We start from the raw sequence: 20,353 nt of genomic DNA, 5'->3' as shown, positions 1-20,353 counted from the left end.
TTGTTATTTTAGGTTCCTAACATCTTTATTTTACCAATTTGGTTTCCTGTGGCCCGGTACCTCACTATTTCTCTTTCATTATTTTAAAAATTGCATGATCATCCTTCTATGTCATGTATTTTAACATTACCAGTTTTTTCTATCTTGTTATCTTGTCCTGTTACTGGTTTCACCAATCTTACACTTTCTTGAAAATTTAGTTGTGACTATATATATATATTTGGTTTTTCGAGACAGGGTTTCTCTGTGCAGTTTTGCGCCTTTCCTGGAACTCACTTGGTAGACCAGGCTGGCCTCGAACTCACAGAGATCCGCCTGCCTCTGCCTCCCGAGTGCTGGGACTAAAGGCGTGCGCCACCACCGCCCGGCATGACTATATTATAATTTATTTTTTTTGTTTCCTTGACTAAATCTTTCAAAATTTTCTTGCCATCTGTTATAGCTTTTATATTGCCCATGTTATCTCCTTTCATTAAAAAAGATCACTGAGTCTCTAGACCTAACCCCCAAATACTAATAACCAAACACAACCTTATCTTTTAGACTTGTTTTTCTCTGGCACATATGTCACCATCTGCGTATCTCTGAATGAAGGCACTTTTAGCCAGGTGAACACTTGTCCCAATATAGTATGAGGGAATGAGACGGCACAGAGAGAACACCTCTGCAATTGTGGAAGGTTCCACTGGACTGGTAAGATAGAAGGTATGGGTGGAGTTTCTTTCTTTCTTTTTCAGTTTTTAAAAAACATTTTGTGAATGTGTGTATGTCTGTGTAAGTGTATGCTTTGTGCGTGTGTGTTCCAAGAGAGGCAGCTGGAGTCCCAGGCAACTATGAGGTGTCTGATATGGGTGCTGGGAACCAAACTCAGGTCCCCCAGAAGAGCAAGTACACTGAGGCATTCTCCAGCTCTATTCAGGGAGCACTTTAAGAATTTCTCCTAGGACTGGTGAGACAGCTAAGTGGATAACGGCAATCACCACCATACCTGATGACCTGAGTTTGATGTCTGGAGCCCATGTGGGAGAAGGAAAACCAAATTCCTGGAGTTACTGAAGGGACACTGGCCCACTCGAGCATGTGGCTCTGGCAGGCCTTGCCCTTCTCCCCCATTCCCTCTGCATGCTAAAAAGTGTTAGATTACATCCCTAAAGCTAGTCACCAAGGTCCATTCCCTTATTTAGCCATTTCTTCCTCCTGAGGTTGACTACCAAGGTCCAGCTATCAAAAGCCCCCTTTGGTTCATCTAACTAACATGCCCAATTAAAATTAAACACCCTATCCTAACACAGGGGTTCCTACCTCTACCTTATAAACCTCCATTTGCCTATGGGCCACACCAGAGGCATTCCTTTGTCCCTCTGGGACAAATACTGCTGTCCCCTTTCCCTTGTCCCCTTCTCCCTCATCCTCCATCTCTGGTGTAGTTTGTGCCTAATCCAGGGTCTGGGAGTATTATCCTCTGATCTCCAAGTGATACCGTGTGTATGTGTGTATATACACATGTGGGACAGACACGCAAATAAATGGAAAATTTCCCTTAAATGTTTCTTCTGAGATGACTATGATGGTATATACTTAGAATTCCAGCACTCAGGAAGTGGAGAGTGTAAGGATTTGGTCCTTAATTACGTCCTTAATTACATCATCAGCCTTCGCCGGCTTCCCAGCCTAAAAAGCAGGTAGGCTCTCTGTCCCCTCTCCTCTCCGCTCCTTTCTCCCGTCGACTCCCTCCCCACCCCCCACCCCCGTTCTGTGTCTCTCTGTCTTTCTTTCTCCCCCCCCCAAAAAAAAAGCTCTAAACCATGGCTATGATTCTTTTAATCAGCACACTGCTTTGCTGCTGGCATGGCTGCTGCCGGCGGCAACCAGCCACGAGGGGCAGCGCCGCGGCATAACCAACAGAGAGCAGCAGATCAGGAATTCAAGCTCACTGTTGGCTGTACATCCAATCCCAGGCCAGCTTGGGTATAATGATATACTATAATCTTAGTATAGATACAGGAGGATCCCTGGAACTCACTAGCTAGATTAGACTAACCAATCAGTTAGCTCCAGTGAGAAACCAATGCTGTCTCAAGGTAGAGAAGCAACTGACGACATGTGAAACTAACCTCTGTCTACTTGTACACACACAAAGCGTTCTTCTAGAGTGGGGGTTATGGTAATCTGTAATCTCAGCATCTGGGGGGCTGAGGAAGGAGAACTAGCATGGGTTTCAGATCAGCCTGGGATACATAGTGTGTTCCATGACCAGTCAAAGCTACAAAGTTAAAGAAAATTCTTCACTCAAGAAACTAGACAACAAAATACTGAACAGTCCAATTAAAAAATGGGCTAAAGAGCTAAACAGAGAACTCACAAAACTAGAATCACAAATGGCTGAAAGACATTTAAAGAAATGCTCAACATCCTTAATCATCTGAAGAATGGATGAAAAAAATGTGGTACATATACACAATGGAGTACTACTCAGCAGAGAAAAACAATGAAAGCATGAAATTTGCAGGCAAATGGATAGAACTAGAAAAAAATCATCCTGAGTGAGGTAACCCAAACCCAGAAAGACAGTCATGGTATGTACTCACTCATAAGTGGATTCTAGATATAAAATAAAGAACAATCAGACCACAACCCATAGAACCATGGAGGCTATATATATAGCATGGAGGTCCCTAGGACGACTGTGGCTTATAATAATTTTCGGTTTTACTCAATTATTGAAAAAAAAATAGCCAAGTGAATGGAAACACATGAACTATGAACCAAAGGCTGAGGGGCCCCCAGCTGGATCAGGCCCTCTGAATAGGTGAGACAGTTGATTGGCTTGATCAGTTTGGGAGGCAACTAGGCAGTGGGACCAAGTCCTGTGCTCATTGCATGAGTTGGCTGTTAGAAACCTGGAGCTTATACAGGGACACTTGGCTCAGTCTGGGAGGAAGGGACTGGACCTGCCTGGACTGAGTCTACCAGGTTGATCGCAGTCCTGGGGGTGGGGGGGGGGAGAGGATTTGCCCTGGAGGAGGTGGGAATGGGGGAGGGCTGGGGGTAAGGAGAGGGGGTGGGAGAGGGGAGAATAGGGGAACCCGTGGCTGATATGTAGAACTGAATGGTATTGTAAAATAAATAAATAAAAAAGAAAAAAAAAAGAAAATTCTTCTGCACACTGTTTGCCAATCTATATAGCTCAGTTGAAGTGTAGAATTCTCGCTTTCCACCTTGATACTGGTGACAATGGATGTGATGAAAATTCTTTGAAACTTCTGACATCATCCTGAAGTTTTCCTCAGTTTCTGATAAGTTGTGGAATAATCTTTTTGTACACTTTGAAGATGTGTCTTTGCTAAGGTGCCTTCTTATTGGTTTAAAAAAAGCTAAATGGCCATTAGCTAGGCAGGAGGTATGGTGGGGACACCAGACACATAGGACGCTGGGAAAAAGGAGGGTGGAGTCACCAGCCAGATGGAGAGGAAGTGGCATGGGCTTTACAAAGTAAAGGGTATGGAGCTATGTAAAATAACATAGACTAAAAGATATGGGTTAGTTTAAGTTGTAAGAGCTAGTTAGTAACAAGCCTAAGCTATAGGCCAAGCTTTCATAATGAATAAGATGCCACAAAATGCCTTATCAAATTTCTAGTTCTTGGGGGCTGGGAAAACAGATAGCTTAGTGGATAAAATGCTTGCTATATAAATTATAAGAGCCCAAGTTTGGATACCCAGCATCCATGTAAAAGCCAGGTTTGATGGTGCACCTAGAACTCTAGCACTGGGTGGGTGGGGAGACAAGTGAATCTTGGTGGATTGCTGGCCAGCCAGTGTAGCTGAAATGGTAAACTCCAGATTCAGTGAGAGACCTGTTTAAAAAACTTAGGTGATAAAGATAACTGAAGTCTACCTCTGGCTTCCATACAAGCACATACAAATGAGCAAACTGCACACATATGTGCACAAACATGAATATACCACACACACTTACAGTTGTTCCCCTGGCAGTTACTGGAATGCCAAGAGTGAATCCCAAAACTAGCTATGTAAAAGATTTATGGTACTTGTCTTGGAAGCACGTTTGTTTACAGTATAGAGGTGGGGAAAAGAACTATCCTTATTGTGCACTGTGTAAACAAGATGGAGCACATCCAATTTGAACTACAGACTGAAAAACAAGTCTGTAGCCGCTGAACTACTAGTACTCTTCTAAGTTTATCTACTAGTCAAGCTTCTCTGGAAATTTATATTTATCTGCTCTAACTGAAACTGTTATCTTCCATGTGTCAAACAGAGATATTTCTTCTCACTTTGCTTGTTTTTGAAGACAGAGTTTCATTAGGTTGGCTTTCAATTATGTACCTCAGGCTAGCCTTGACTCCCCCACCCCCATTTCCATCTCAGTTTCTGGAGGGCTAGGACTATAGCTGCACCTGACTTTAAATCTTGACACAGTGTTAGGATTGAAGTATCTTTCCCCGGAGATGCAACCAAATATTTCAAAAAGAAGAAGTAAAACCAGTTTGTTAGGACTTAACAAATGTGGGGGCCGGGCAGAGGGCTCACTGGTTTGGAGCATGCACTGCTTTGCAGAGAATCTGAGTCTGAATTCCAGTACTCACATTGGGCAGCTCACAAACACCTGAGTTGAACTCCAAAGCACCAGGCATTTCTAGACTCCATGGGCCATGACACTTACATATCCATACACAGACACACACGATTAAAAATAATAAAATCTCTTTAAAAAAGAAAAAAAGAGTTAAAGAACAGTGGCCATAAAAATATTTTCTTATCTAAATATTCAATATCTGCTTAATAATCTGCTTCAGAATTTTTGGGGGGTTGCATTCAAGTTTACAGGTATGTCTTCAGGACTCATTCTTCAACATTTTAGAGGCTAGGACTGTGTCCAGACTTTTCTGATATAAATGTTTGAATGGCAGTTAACCACACTCTTCTCAAAACTGGTCCATTACAGTGTTTCCCCACATTACAGTATGTGGGGAAAGGGCACATCAGGAGAATCTGGAGAACATTAAAAGGGGTATAAATTCTGACCCTTCCTACAGAAGTCTTCACTCACCAGGTGGGGTGGATGATAGGCAAAGGAATATTTCTGAGACATAATCAACCTAAGCATAAAAAGCCTCCAGGAAACAGTGGTGGTAGTAAGTGCTGTAAACTCAGCCCTTGGGAAGTAGCGGTAGCAGGATTTGGCTTCCTGCTCCAAGAGACCCTGTCTCAAAACAACAAAAACAAAACAAAAACCCACTCACATAAAAACAAACAACACTATCTCCAAAAACAAAACAAAACAAACTCATACGTAACTGTGACTCACCTACATTGGGGAAAAATAAGTTAATAATCTTGGGTAACTCTTTTCAGCATTCAAACTGGGTTACGAGTGTGCACAGCTGTTTAGTCAAAATCGATAAAGAAAACTTCTGAGAATTAAAAATGGTACATAATGACTTACACCCAAAGATGGTGAATCCAAAGCTTGGTAAAGAAGGAAGACAAGGAGCTACATCGTCTCTGACCTCAATGGGCAGTGGCCCAAGCCTGCAGCGACTTTGCAGTGTGAGGCAGGAGGGTCATGAATTGAAGTTACCCTGGGGTATAGAGCAAGTTGCAAGTTTGAGGCCAGCCTGCAATATACAGTAAGGCCTTGTTTCAAAAAAATAAAAAATAAAAAATAAATGAGGAGGACAGGAGAAGAGGAGGAGAGAAGGAGGAGAGCGGTAAAAGAAGGGGAGGGGAGAAGAGGAAAAGAGAGAGGAGGAGAGGAGAGGGGAAGAGGAGAGGGGAAGAGAGGAGAGGAGAGATCTCAAAGGCTCAATACTTCAGAGGGGCTTGTCAATAAGCATAGAGCTATAACTAGTATTAGAAACCCAAGGGGAGACTCTTAAACCTTTCTGAATGGAAATTAAGATATGACAGATTATCACTGAATTGAGCCTTAATAAAAGCAGGGACATCTATTTCCTTGGTAGATAATGGAAGACACACACATATGGAGAAAGAGGCTACACAGAAAGCACGACAAAGCTAGAGATGACGTGTGGTACACGCGGAGTCAGAAGAAAGGGAGCCTGGAAAGATCGACGGACTGCAGAGGACTGTAAATGCTAAGCTGAGCAGTGTGCATGGCGTATGCTGAACAGCACAAACAGAATGCTTATATCCATACAGATTGATGGGACTAGAGAGACCAAAACTAAAAGCAGAACCATAGTTTAAAGAGATAATTAGTTTAGCAAAAGGAAAATAAAGGCTAGACTAATGTAGTGCTATTCAGGATTAAGAGGTAAGAAACAATTAGATATATTTAAAAATTAGAATTACCCTATCATGGTATCCTTTTACCGCCACCATAATTTGTTATTACACAATTTAATTTGGAGCAATTACCAAACTTTACAATTATAATCAGGCAATTATATGATTGTTTGTTTTTGTATCCTTACACTAGCTCTTAGCAGTGGTAATGTCCAGCCCATTTGCTAACATATCCCTAAGTATACGATAGTGTAGCAGAGTACCTGGGTCATGCTATTAGGTATCAAAAAGGATTTGTTGTTTGAATCAATGATATGGAAAGTGAGCATGAGAAATAGCAGTTGCAAATTACCAGTTCTGTTCAAGTACCTGGGCAAATGATGATGTCAGAATGTGAAACTATGAGAGGAAGAACAGGTCTAAGCAAGAGGATTAACTGATTGGGGAGAGATGGAGCAACCAAGGAGATCATGTGTATAATACAGAAGCAACCAACAAGCAAAGGCAGGCTGATTCAGGATGATGGCAACAGGAACGAAGATTTCAGAGGCATCACAGGCTGAAATTTGACAAATGTTTAAATACTGGAGCAAAGAAAAAGGCCTGTTATTCTCTAAGATTCACATGGAACTGACCTCCAGGCGGTAGAGTCATTTACAGAAATAAATTCAATAGGAGATTGTATATTGGGAGGGTTGGACATGAGAAGATATTTCATAAACGCCAAGTTTAAAAGTTCCAGATAAGCATCCAGATAAAATGCTTGCTCTGCAGCTAATCAGAGTTATGAGACATAAAGTACCACTGAGTTTTAACCACTGTTGGTAGTGTCTTATGGCACTAATGCTGAGTAGAGAAGTCCAATAAAATACCTGTAACATTAAATGAAAAGGAATCAAATGTCATGAAAACAAAATGAGGAAGGTAAAGAATCAAATTCCAGAAGAATTTGAGAATCAAAAGGGCTGAGGAGGCAGTAAAGAAGTGCAAGCTTCCAGGCTGGACCCTGTGCCATGGACATAGTAACATGAGGTCACTGAGTGACTTGGCCGGCAAAGGCACCGAGCATGATGCCTGGAACCCACACGGAGGAAGGAAAGAACTAACTTCAGAGGCTATCTTCTGATCCCTGTGTGTTTAAAAACACAAATTAACGGTACTACAAAAGAACATTGGGACAACTGACAAAAACATGTAAAAAGCATTACTGTAAGCATACGGCTATCAAATGCTCTTGTATTAAAATACGGTTTGTAGTTGTATAAGAAACAAAAACAAAAACAAACAAACAAAAAAAGAACATTCCTTAAGAAATACACCCTGAAGAAGTTTGGGAGTCTGTAGGAGACCAGCTCCAACCTGCTCCCATCTATTGAAGGGTTCTTGGGTGGAAAGAGAGGAATGAGGAAATATTAGATAGAAAGACAGAAGGAGACAATAAGAAAGACAGAGACACAGGATAGCTTCAGGAGTGCCCTGGGTCAATACTCAGCTGCCCAGAGCTTTATTCAAAAGGACTTTTTATATATGCTAAAGGGGAGAGACAAAAGACTGCCCCTTGTAAGATCAAATCACACCGTAAAGCCAAGTGGAGATCCTTTCAAATACTTGGTAACCATACCTGTGGCCAAATCATCTCCTTACTTAGCTTTTTGAGGAAAGCAAGCTCAGATTCTCTGTCCTAGAGTAAGGTCTCAGTAGGTTAGAGACAATTTATATAACTTTTGTAAAAAGTTGAAAATGTATGAAATACAAAACTAAAAATATTTAAACCAAAACAAAACAGTAGAGCACAGGCCTCATTTCACTCATTCATTGTTTGAGATTCAGTCTTATGGTGATATTTTATTTGTGCTGAAATGTGATTTTATTTGTATGTTAATAAAGTTGCCTGGGGGTCAGAGCTAAAAGCAAGCCATTTAGCAGAAGTCCGAGGTGGTGGCACACGCCCTTAATCCGATCACATGGCAGGCAGAGTCTCTGTGTGGTCAAGGACACAGCCAAGTGGTGACCCGAACCTTTAATCTCAGTATGAACCATAGAGGCCTGGGGGTCTGTATAGACAGGCAGTGACGAGGAAGTCATGTGGTTGGGTTTAGAGCCAATGAGAAGGCAGAATAGAAAGGCAATAAAAAGACAGGACACACAGGAGAAGGTCTCTCTCTCTCAGGGGAAGGACAGCAGTGAGTGGTAAGCTAAAGGCTTTGCTAGTGCTCTGATCTTGGGACTTTTAACTCTGCATTTGGCTCTGTGTTTCTTAGTTAATAAGACTGTTTAGAATTTTATCTACAAAGTCTCAAGTAGCTCAGGTAGTTCTTGCACCTGATAGGCGAGGATGACCTTGAACATCTGCTCTTCCTGTCTCCCACCTTCCTTAGACCTGAGATTACAGGCAAGCACCACCACACCCAGGGCTTTGGATTAACCCAGGGCTTCCTGTGTCTGGGCAAGTGTTTTTACCTTGAGCTACATCCCCAGCACACAGGCCTGATTTTAAAGACCTGAACAAGGATGCTAAAAGACATGCTAACAGAGGGAAATCTCAAGGTGTTCTAACCTTAAGCAAAGAACTGCAGACAACCAAGGAATACTGAGAGTGGAGAAAGAGTCACCCCCAGGGACAAATCCTCTAACTGATCACTCAACACAAAGTAATCAGCCTGCACTAGCAAATGTTCAAGTAACACTAAATGGACTTGAGCAGGTGGTCTTCATGTATTTATGCATTTACATGTATATATATTATATATATACACACATATAATATATATATATATTATATAAAACGATACCAAAGAAAATGAAGCTATGAATTTGAGAGGAAGTGTGGTTGGGAGATTTGGAGAGGTTGAAGGGAGAAATGGGGGTAATGATATTATTGTATTTTAATTTCAAATTTTTAAAAACTAAAAAGAATTTGACAAAAATCATCAATAATTGTTAGAAATTCAACACTATGATATTACTAGGGGACATTCTGATCTGTTAATAAGTTCTTATTAAAAACGTGGATTCATGAAAGAATGAAAATTAACATATAATACACTCCTAGCCCTTGCCTCAAGACTAGAAGCAAGAGCAAGCATATCTTCTCTTACAATCATATACTCCACTGGAGGTTTTCAGAAATGTAACATTCTAACCCTGTAGAAACAAGGTCAGTTCGATGTATAGACTTCCGGTCTGGTTCATTTCAGTGTGTGATATTTTTATAGTAATAACAATAATAATTATTATACATATATATTCATCCTTTGAGAGTGGCAGATATCTAGTTAATGTGAAATGGCATGGAAATGTTTTTCTACAGCAGTTTATATCACAAATGCACAGATAACTGTATTTCTATATCGGCATAAAGATGTGTTGTCTCACAGAATTTCAGGTTAATAACAATAGCTATCACTATTTATGATACAATACTATCTGGATCACATCACTGTCCTTTAGAGAAAAGACTGACAGAAAGGATAGCAAATTGCTGTGAGCATGAATACTTTTAACTTGCTAGACAAAAACATTCAAGATATGTTCTTTTCAGATGTGGATGTGGGGAGACATATAAACTTATAACTATGCTGCTAATGAATCCAGGTATAGGTAAGAAGTTATCTGTCTTTAAGTTTAGCTTCATGCCTCATAAGGAAAAGGGAGAACAGATGTGGGGAAGGTGTAAGACGCCTTAGATTGTACTCAGAATACGAGAGTTCTTATCACTTCTGTCCACGGCCTTATGTTCAGACCGAAAGGAACAGATATTCTTCATCAGGCACCATTTTTCCTAATGCTTTCACATTTACTGTATTACTACAGATTCTAAAGCCTTTACTGGGAGGAGACTGAATCACTTATGCTAACTTAGGAAGTCATGAATTCAGACTAAGACCTAAGTTCATCTAAGTAAATATATATCAAATGGATTAGCAACTTAAGAGCTGAGAGGAAATTTAAGAAAAAAATAGGGGCTGGTCTTTTGAATATAAATACTCGATTTTAACACAAACATGGTGGATCTAAGAGGGACAAAGGAAGCCTGCAAGGACTAAGAGAAGCATGTAACAACATAGATCTTACAAATTCCGAGAGACCGATGAAAGTGACCGGCCCAGCAACAGAGAACTTTGTCAAAGAGCAAACAAAATTCAGACACTCATATCTCATATAACAATGCATGAATATATGTTGAACAAAGTGTTAATGTATACTGGGTTCTTTAGGAAGAAACACAGATAAGCACTTTTTGCATTTAAAACAAATCACACGAATTACTTTACAAGCCATGAGAATTAGGAATAATATAAATAAACGATCCATTTTATACAAAACAAACTTTGGATATGATACTACACTTCTCTTTCATATCTCAATAGGCTTCAATCCACTAAATTCATCTTGTAAGCCACACAAACATTTCCTTGCTGTAGAGAAGATTAAAAGACAGATGAGCACACAGAAACAGGAAAAGAGGAGAAGGAAAGGGTATCAAACATCCTCCTCTTGTGAAACTTGGGAGTTGTTTCCACATCAACAGTTGGGTCTGTTTGTTTGTGAGACAGCTCGATTTGTGGTCCCAGGCTGGCCTCAAACTCACAAGCTTGCTTCTGTCTTCCAAGTGTTGGACTGCAGGCATGCCTGGCTCTACTGACCTTTAAACTAGTTCAGTAAGGTATAAATGTCACTCTGAGCACCTACTTTCCCACACACTGTATCCTGTATCTTCTACTAGGAAAATGACACCAAGAACTCTACCATTATCAGAGACATAGTGGGGTGAGGACTGAAAATGTTCACATTAGTAGTCCTTTGAAAATACTTTTAGGCAAACGAGATGTTCAAAACACAAAATTCTCCCTGCTACCCTCTCTCAAACATGCATTACTTTTACTTTTTGAGACAGTATCTTTTGTCCCTCATGTGGGCCTCAAACTTTCGATATAGCTGAGGATAGCCTTGACTCTTCTTCATCCTGTCTCTACTTTGAAAGTGCTAGGATTACAGGAGTATGCCATCATGTCCAGCCAGGAAATGTTTTTTCCCCTTTGTTTCTTTTGAGACAGGGTTTCTCTGTGTAGCCTGGCTGTCCTAGAACTCACTCTGTAGACCAGGCTGACATCAAACTCCCAGAAATCCGCTTGTCTCTGCCTCCCGAGTGCTGGGATTAAAGGTGTGCATGACCACTGCCCGGCTTTTCTTCCTTTTTATCTATTCTTCTCTCATACATTACATGCTGACCACAGTCCCGTCCCCCCCCCATCCACTCCTCCTCCTCTCCCTTGAGAAAAGGGCAGGCCTCCCAGGGATAGCAACCACACACGGCATATCACACATGGGCACAAACCCTCATATCAAGGCCGCACAAGAACATATTTTTAAAACAAGATAAACTATAGCTGAAAATATTTACAATGTAAATTAATTTTAAACTGCATACTTATATTGTAGCTTCAAATCCAGGCTCTGTAGAGAGTTTCCCTCTTTTCTAGTGCTCCACTGACTGACTTTTAAAGTTTCTTGTTGGTGGGTGGAACCCTTGGAGTCTACAGAGATTCAAAGCAACAGGCCAGGTTCTCAAGTGCTGTGTACTTGATACTTAATTTTAGAAACTTTATTGTGCTAGAAATTGGGACATACATAGGTCTTTTATATACCTAAGAAAAGTCCTTTTCTTTGCAGGAAATTAAAGTCTTCAAGTAAAAAGCCTTTTTCATTCATGGCTGGAAAAGGCACACTGCTTCCTTATGCTTTTTTTTTTTTTAATATAATGACATGGGTTGTTTAATCATAAATTGAGGCATTTGATGAAACCTTCTCATATAAAAAGAAAGGATACTAATTATACATGATGGGAACATGTTGCATGCTGGATTCAGCAAAGCCACACTCATTGTAAAGATCAAAAACCATTATTTATTCTCATTTTGATAAAAAGGAAGCCAGAATTACATATCTAGGCATTAAAATCCAATATCCAAAGAATGAAAAAAATGGTTTACCTTTGTGTTTTACTGCACATACTAAAATAACCTTCATGTTTTACTACACATACTAAAATAACATTCCCAAACTATGCCTGGAATATGCCTTATGGGTGAAGTGTCCATGTGGCATACACAAGGTCCTGGGTTCAATGCCCCAGCATTACAAAGTAAGAAATAAAGAGTATGCCAAAGTACATTAGGTCAAGCATCTGGGAATCTACACTGAAAGCTTTCACTGAATTAAGTAGACATATATATATATATACTATTGCTGTACTAGGATGAAGTCCAAGGCTTCACACTGAACACAAACTCAAGCACTTGCTTCATTCCCACTTAAATGCCAGCATTCATGGTGATGTGGACATAGATGGCAGTATCTTTTCAAGTCATAGTCCTAACTTTTATGTTTTCTTAGAAGAAACAAAAAAGAAAGAAAAGTGAATGTGAACATCCTCAAAATAATATGGTCAAATGAGTGAATTCATCATTCCTTTTATGTGGTAACTTAACCAGTATATCATTTTCTTTTTTTTGGTTTTTCGAGACAGGGTTTCTCTGTGTAGTTTAGTTGCCTGTCCTGGATCTCACTCTGTAGACCAGGCTGGCCTCGAACTCACAGAGCTCCGCCTGGCTCTGCCTCCCCAGTGCTGGGGTTAAAGGCGTGCGCCACCATCGCCTGGCTTCAGTGTATCATTCTTATAAGCAACTGTCACAGATAACGTAAGGATTAAAAAAAGGACTTCATGTATGAATATTACATAAAGTACTTAATAAAAAATAGTACATTTAGGATTTTTCAGATGGGGACTTCACATTCCTTAAGACACCCATCTAAAGCCTTGATCAGGACACACACATTCTGCCCGGAGCCCTGCCAGCTTGTCTCAGTATCTTATTGGGAGAGAAGCATCTGGTCAAGTACAGCACCTCGAAAAGCCCCATTGGAAAATGTTTCTTCTCCTTTTTTTTTTTAACTTTTAATTAATGACATTTATCCAGAAATCTCCATGTTGCTGCTTCAGATTCTTTCAGGTATAAAAACCAGTTTTCACACATGAACCGTTTAAATATCTGTAGACAGTTTTAATTTACCACTAAAAGGTATCTTTGAATTTTTCTCAGTTTGGGTCATTTTTCTCTTGAAGGTTTCCTGGTGTCAAGCTCAGGATTCTGAAGGGTAGATCATCACAGAACACACCCTCCATCTGACACTATTCTCTCCAGCTATTTTCATATGTCATCTAAACCTAGAAGTCAAGTCTAACTTGGATTTTCTGGACACAAGCCCATGTTCTTATATGTATTCCTATTAAATTCACTCTGCTTATCAATAATCAGTAAATCAAAACATCTACTAGATTCATATTCTGTAGTTCAATTTCTATTATTCTTCTCTGCTTTATATCAATTTTTCAGTGTGAGGTTTTGTTTGTTTGTATGGTTTTCTAGGCCTGTAGATCCAACTTAGGGTCTTTCAAAAGCTCTGCAATGGTGGTCCACTAAACTATATCCATGGCCCAAATTTTGGTTGCTCATATTGCTTAAATTACAATTAGAAGCCAGGCAGGGTGGTGGATCCCCGTAGTCGCAGCTACTGGGGAGGCTGAGGCAGGAGGATCATTTAGGGCTAAGAATTTAAGGCCAGTCTGGGTAACAGTAAGACCTGAACTTTTAAAAAAATAATTACAAATTAATCTGTAGGGCATCATTGTGGCAGAAAGTTTTTCTGTGTCCCACCTGGTTCTGAAGCCACTCAGACCCAAGTAAACACACAGAGGCTTATATTAATTAAAACTGTATGGCCATGGCTCAAGCCTTTTGCTAGCTAGCTCTTATATCTTAAATCAGCCCATAACTATTAATCTATGTATCACCACATGTTCTGTGGCTTTACCTGAGTCCCATTACATGTTGCTCCTTGGGCGGCTCGCTGGCGTCTCTCCCTGCCTTCTTCCTGTCTCTCTCTTTGAATTTCCTGCCTGCCTCTAAGATGCCTTGCCTTAGGTCAAACAGCTTTATTTATCAGCCAATCAGAGCAACACATATTCACAGCAATACAAATGTACAAAAAGAAATTCCCCCATCACTTCATTTATCAATAAAAGAAACATTGAGCTTAATTTCAAAGGCTTATTGCTTTGTGAAAGGCATATGTAAACTTTCTGTACTATTTCATCAACTCTTCTGTCTAAAATTATTTCAAAATAAAAAGTTGAAGAAAGAAAAAAAAATGTTCCTTACTTTACATGTAGCCAAATTATTTAAAATTGATAGTATCTCAGTGAAGTGATGATGTTTTAACTTCATGCTTACAATAGATTTCCTTTTCACTGGCCTAATAAAAATATCTGTGCAGTAACTGAAGACAAAGCATTCTCTCCTGCCTTCCCTACAAAAACCACTCTAGAAGATAGAGATTTTGACAAATGATTCGGGAGTGTACAATGGTATAACCACTCTGGAGTGAGTTTCACAGAATTTTTTACACTAATGTTATTTATACCTTAATGACTGGCAATACCACTCCTAGATGTCTACCGAAGAGAAACACATGTGCTCACACATATGTGTACACAAAACTGGTGTACACATATACATGTACACAAAACTGGTGCTCACACATACATATACCCAAAACATGTGCTCACACATACATATACACAAAACATGTGCTCACACATACATATACACAAAACATGTGCTCACACACACATATACACAAAACTGGTTCTCACACATACATGTACACAAAACATGAGCTCACATATACATGTACACAAAACATATGCTCACACATACATGTACACAAAACATGTGCTCACACATACATGTACACAAAACATGTGCTCACACATACATGTACACAAAACATATGCTCACACATACATGTACACAAAACTGGTGCTCACACATACATGTACACAAAACATGTGCTCACACATACATGCACACAAAACATGTGCTCACACATACAGGTACAGAAAACATGTGCTCACACATACATGTACACAAAACATGTGCTCACACATACATGTACACAAAACATGTGCTCACACATACATGACACAAAACATGTGCTCACACACACACCCAAAATGTGCTCACACATACATGTACACAACACGCCTAAGAATGTTCATAGCAGCTTGACTTTGGTAGCCGCCACTGAAAATAACTCCATTTTATTTTTTTTATTTTATTTTATTTTTTTTTGGTTTTTCGAGACAGGGTTTCTCTGTGTAGCTTTGCGCCTTTCCTGGAGCTCACTTGGTAGCCCAGGCTGGCCTCGAACTCACAGAGATCCGCCTGGCTCTGCCTCCCGAGTGCTGGGATTAAAGGCGTGCGCCACCACACCCGGCCCATTTTATTTTTAATCAACAGGAAAACATGTCGACAAACTGGTAGATTCAGACATATAAATAAGTAATGATCAGTATCAAAATGGATAGGACACCAATGCTGAGTCAAGGGAACTAGACCCAGAGAGTAGCTAATGTGTGCCTCTGTTGCCGTTTTTGTCTAAGAACATGGCTGAGACAGTGGTAGATGTCAAGGCAGTAGATAAGATGGACTCAAAGGGTCGAGGGAACTCTCTGGAGTAACTTACCTGTTCTAGAGCATGGTTTCCATAAATGTTAACAATTACATAAAAATACAAATTTCCATTATATTGCACAACACACACACACACACACACACACACACACACACACACACACACTACTCTCCACACTGGGTTTTTGAGACAAGAGGCAGTCCAGGCTGGCTTCCAATTTCCAGCCATCTTCCCGCCGCAGTGCTGGAGCTATAGGCATGCTCTACTATAGCTGGCTTGAAAACACATTTTTCTGAGAGGAAAACGCAAGGGGAACGAGCACTGAAGAATTCTAGCATTTCCATTTCCTTCTTACCTGTCAAGGAGCTGCTCATGCTTTTCTAGAGCATCCTTTTCTGCTGTCACTGCTCGGTTCTTTTCAGCAAGAGCGTTATCCCTGGCTTCTCGGAGATTTCTACAATTCAAACATGCATCTCGGTCATTTTAAATGCATAAGTATCTATCTTTCAAAGATTCATGGATTTGCTTCGTGTGTAGATGACTATCTTAAGGACTTCCTAGAGGCTAGTGATGCCCAGTGTACATTACATGAAGCTGTCTGGCTGGGAGAGTATTCTGACAGTAGGCAGTAATACAGGTACAAACACAACTGCCCCCATGTTTGAATACTTTCCTCGTAGCTTTTCCCTCATGGGTTGAAGGGAAGGCTAAACACTGTGTATATGCTTATCTCATTTTAACCTTACCATAACCCAGTGAGGCAGGTGTCATATCCACAGGAACATTGAGGTTGAGGGCAGTTACTAACACTTTATGCAATACTTTAAGTAAAAGATGTATGAGCAGAAGTCACAGGAATCAACGTAAGAAGGAAGTCTGAGACACTGGCAAAGGAACAGCTGAAATATCGGGTCCTAGAACCTTAGTTGTGCAAGAAGGCAAGTTAACACAGAAAGGCTAATGAATTAGGACAAGGGAGAAAGGACAGAGGACTGAAAGAATGCCACATAGATTACAGACTAGAGACTGCTACTGGAGAACAGTGTTTTGGGGACAGAGTGGCAGGCTCCCATCCAGTGCTAACCCGGCCTGCCCCTGCTCAGCACCTGAAATCACGTGAGATGGGGTGTAGTCAGGGTGGTTTAGCCTCACACAAAAAAGTATTTTCTGTTGCTGTGGATATCGCTCTATATAAATAAAACACTGATGGCCAGTGACCAGGCAGGAAGTATAGGCGGGTCAAGGAGAGAGGAGAATTGGGGAAACAGCAAGAAGGGGAGAGAGACACTGCAGCCACCACCAGGACAAGCAGCATGTAAAGACGCCGGTAAGCCACCAGCCACGTGGCAAGGTATAGATTTATAAAAATGGGTTAATTTAAGATATATGAACAGTTAGCAAGAAGCCTGCCATGGCCATACAGTTTATAAGTAATATAAGTGTCTGAGTGATTATTTTATACATGGATTGTGGGACTGTGGGGCTTGGGGAAGCTGGAGAGAAGCCCTCCAGCAACAAATGGCGCCCAACGGCTCGAGTTTCTACCTTAAACCTGAGAATTTTTTAATAACCAATTCTAAACAGAGCCAAAACCAGGTTCCTGCTGCATGTCTCATACGGGCAGCTAGACACCACAAAACTCAGGTTTCAACACTGGCAGGTTCCTGGCGTGTGTGTTTGACCAGCAGTATGGCGTAAATGAAGTGTCTGCCAGCGGCACATTACGCTGTGTGGTAGATTTAGATTTTACTAGTATTAAAAAAAAAAAAAAAAGGTTTCTGGGCTACACACTGCTTTGATAAAAGCTTAGACCCACTATTTCTGAGACTTGATGACTCACAGAACTGGCGGAAAACGCCATGTTGGTAAGCTGAAATGGGCGGAGCCAGCAGCCACAGCGCCGTTTCAGTCTTAGAATACTGCAGTTTAAACCAATAGATTCACAATACGTAGGCTTTAAAGAGACAAAAAAAAAAAAAGGATAAATTAATATAAAAAAGCCACATAAAGATGAATATTACACAGACAATCTGGATTATGTTGTCTTTGGGATTTTTAACTACAAAAAAACATTTGATCAAAAAAGATATTAAATTAAACCAATATGTATATTTTAAAGGTACCTTGACTTCAAAATTTAGATTTAAGGATATGTTGCTTTGGAAAAGAGGTTCTGCTTTTGTTTCCACAGAAAGCCAGAGGCTGTGGATTTGTTCCAGATTAAGATACATCAGGTTTCACCAGCCAAGACCCCCTGAAAGGTCTCCTATGACACCATGGTCCAGATGATCTAACATCCAGAGCGGTTTCAAGGCAACTGTTACACACAATACAGCCTCATGGACTACCCCAGAGGCCTAAAATTTTCTTTGCATCCCCATAAGATGCCCCCCTCCAGCAGGAAGTAGTAAGAGATGCTACACCCAAATTCCCAAATATACCAAGCTGGCTTTAGAGGTGGAATTGGCTCACTCCCCCTCTAAACCCAGACATATTGCTTTAAAAAAAAATGGTTAAGAGATTCTTGTGTCCCAAATCAGAAGAGCCCTCTGGTGTGGGACAGAGAAAAACCAATATTTTTATTTAAAAAAGGTTGATTATAAATATGATCTCTTTCTAAAAAAGAAAAGGGGATATGATATAGATATATAGGAGGATATAGAGATGATAAGATAAAAGGGTAGATTAATGAACCTACTTTTAAAGAACAACTTGTTTAAAATATTTTACATTGGTATAGATTTTAATTTATGTTTAAAATGTTTTACATTGGTATAAATTTTAGTTTATTGATACAAACTTGAAGTTAATTTTGTTATACTGTATATATGTATTTCTATTCTTGTTTGAGGTATTATGTTCTTGTAACTCATTTAAAATTGTAATGGATAATTAAAAAATAGATAAATAATTAGTCATCTATGATAATCATATTTGTAGCCATGTTAGTTAAGTCTTCTAGGTATACATAGATATATTTCAGATAGATAGGTAATCTTCAAACACTTCATAGACCTAGAGAACATGGCATTTAAATAACTTAGAATTCTGTTGACGTGAGACACAATTGCTCCTGGCTACACCAATTTGATCCCGAGAGAATGTTGGGCTTCTAAGACATTTCCATTTGGAAGTTTGTCTTCTTGGCACAAAATGGCCTACTGGACAAAGAACTGCCCTTGCCTTGACGGCTGACAGTACGAATGCAAAGCTGTCCTTCCTGGACAAGCGGGACACAAGGAAAGCAACCACTGTACTCTGCCAAGACAGGGTAAGATGGTCTTTCAGAATTCCTGCTTATGAAAATGGTCTGTCATATACTCTAGGCCTGTAGCCAATTTGAATGCACCAACAATGTTGAAAAACGTGAGGTGACTGTCCAGGCTGCCAGCTGTCTTGGTCTACTCTTGCAAGATTCCCGAAAGTTGCTTGCATCCATCTACCATTTCTCAGGTACCATTAAGTTCCTTCTCAGGTCTTTGATGTGGTTAAAGACTAGATAGTTGTAATTTCCTTAGTTATGATAAAAGATAAGTTAGATATAAAACCTTAAACTCACAAATATAAGATAGGATATCTTCTTTAATATTGTAACTGTAATTCTTGCTTGATAATTGTTTTGTTATATGTAATTTTACCATGTTAAAGTTAAAATCTTCCTTTTTAAAAAAAGAAGAAAAGGGGAAGTGCTGTGGATATCATTCTATATAAATAAAACACTGATGGCCAGTGACCAGACAGGAAGTATAGGCGGGACAAGGAGAGAGGAGAATTGGGGAAACAGAAAGAAGGAGGGAGAGACACTGCAGCCACCGCCAGGACAAGCAGCATGTGAAGACGCCGGTAAGCCACCAGCCACATGGCAAGGTATAGATTTATAGAAATGGGTTAATTTAAGATATAAGAACAGTTAGCAAGAAGCCTGCCACGGCCATACAGTTTATAAGTAATATAAGTGTCTGAGTGATTATTTTATATGTGGATTGTGGGGCTGCGGGGCTTGGTGGAACCTGGAGAGAAGCTCTCCAGCAACATTCCGTGGCAGAATTTTAGTTGGTCCTAAGTCAGGATGTCTCCATTAGAATAGCTGGATGAAGTAAAGCTGAGATGACGGACAATGTATGGCTTAAGCAATATGAGCCCACAACATTACACAAGTCATCCACTTATGATGACAGCAGGAATCGAAACTGTTGAAAAGGTTCCCCTTAGTGACAGCCAGGGAGGGTACGCCAGTGGGAGAAGGAGCAATGTTGAGTACTTAGGAGATAATACAGCTAGACATGAACTTCTTAGAACCAATTTTCTTTATGTCTTAATACAGATGAAACCGGGGGTCAAGAAAAATACCAACTAAGCTTCTTCCAGAGAGTCACTTAACTTAAACATTCTACTTCCTTAATAGAGTTATAACATAGAAAAATATAGGGCATAATACAAGTGATTTGCTCACATAATGTCTACAAACCCTTATGATGCATTTTCAGTACACTGACGTATAGAGTGTTTGTACAAATGGCCTTGGGACACAGTCTGAAAAGGAT

At 40.1% G+C, this 20,353-nt stretch overlaps 1 protein-coding gene across 4 annotated transcripts in view; it reads right to left on the bottom strand.

Annotated features, from left to right (window-relative positions):
* Pibf1 (progesterone immunomodulatory binding factor 1) overlaps positions 1–20,353 on the bottom strand; it is a 188,013-nt gene that overhangs the window by 115,452 nt on the left and 52,208 nt on the right. For all 4 annotated transcript variants that reach the window (XR_013042572.1, XR_013042573.1, XR_013042574.1 and 1 more), the window contains exon 10: positions 16,165–16,263. Coding sequence is in view for 1 of the 4 variants with exons in the window: in XM_006978006.4 (XP_006978068.1) it covers positions 16,165–16,263 (99 nt within the window). In the remaining 3 variants the exon portion in view is untranslated. The remainder of the gene's footprint in view (positions 1–16,164; positions 16,264–20,353) is intronic.

The sequence above is a fragment of the Peromyscus maniculatus genome, chromosome 9, assembly GCF_049852395.1.
Source record: "Peromyscus maniculatus bairdii isolate BWxNUB_F1_BW_parent chromosome 9, HU_Pman_BW_mat_3.1, whole genome shotgun sequence".
In the NCBI taxonomy this organism is placed as follows: Eukaryota; Metazoa; Chordata; class Mammalia; order Rodentia; family Cricetidae; genus Peromyscus; species Peromyscus maniculatus.
The sequence above is the reverse complement of the archived record's forward strand: the minus strand, read 5'-3'. Positions and strand labels throughout refer to the sequence as shown.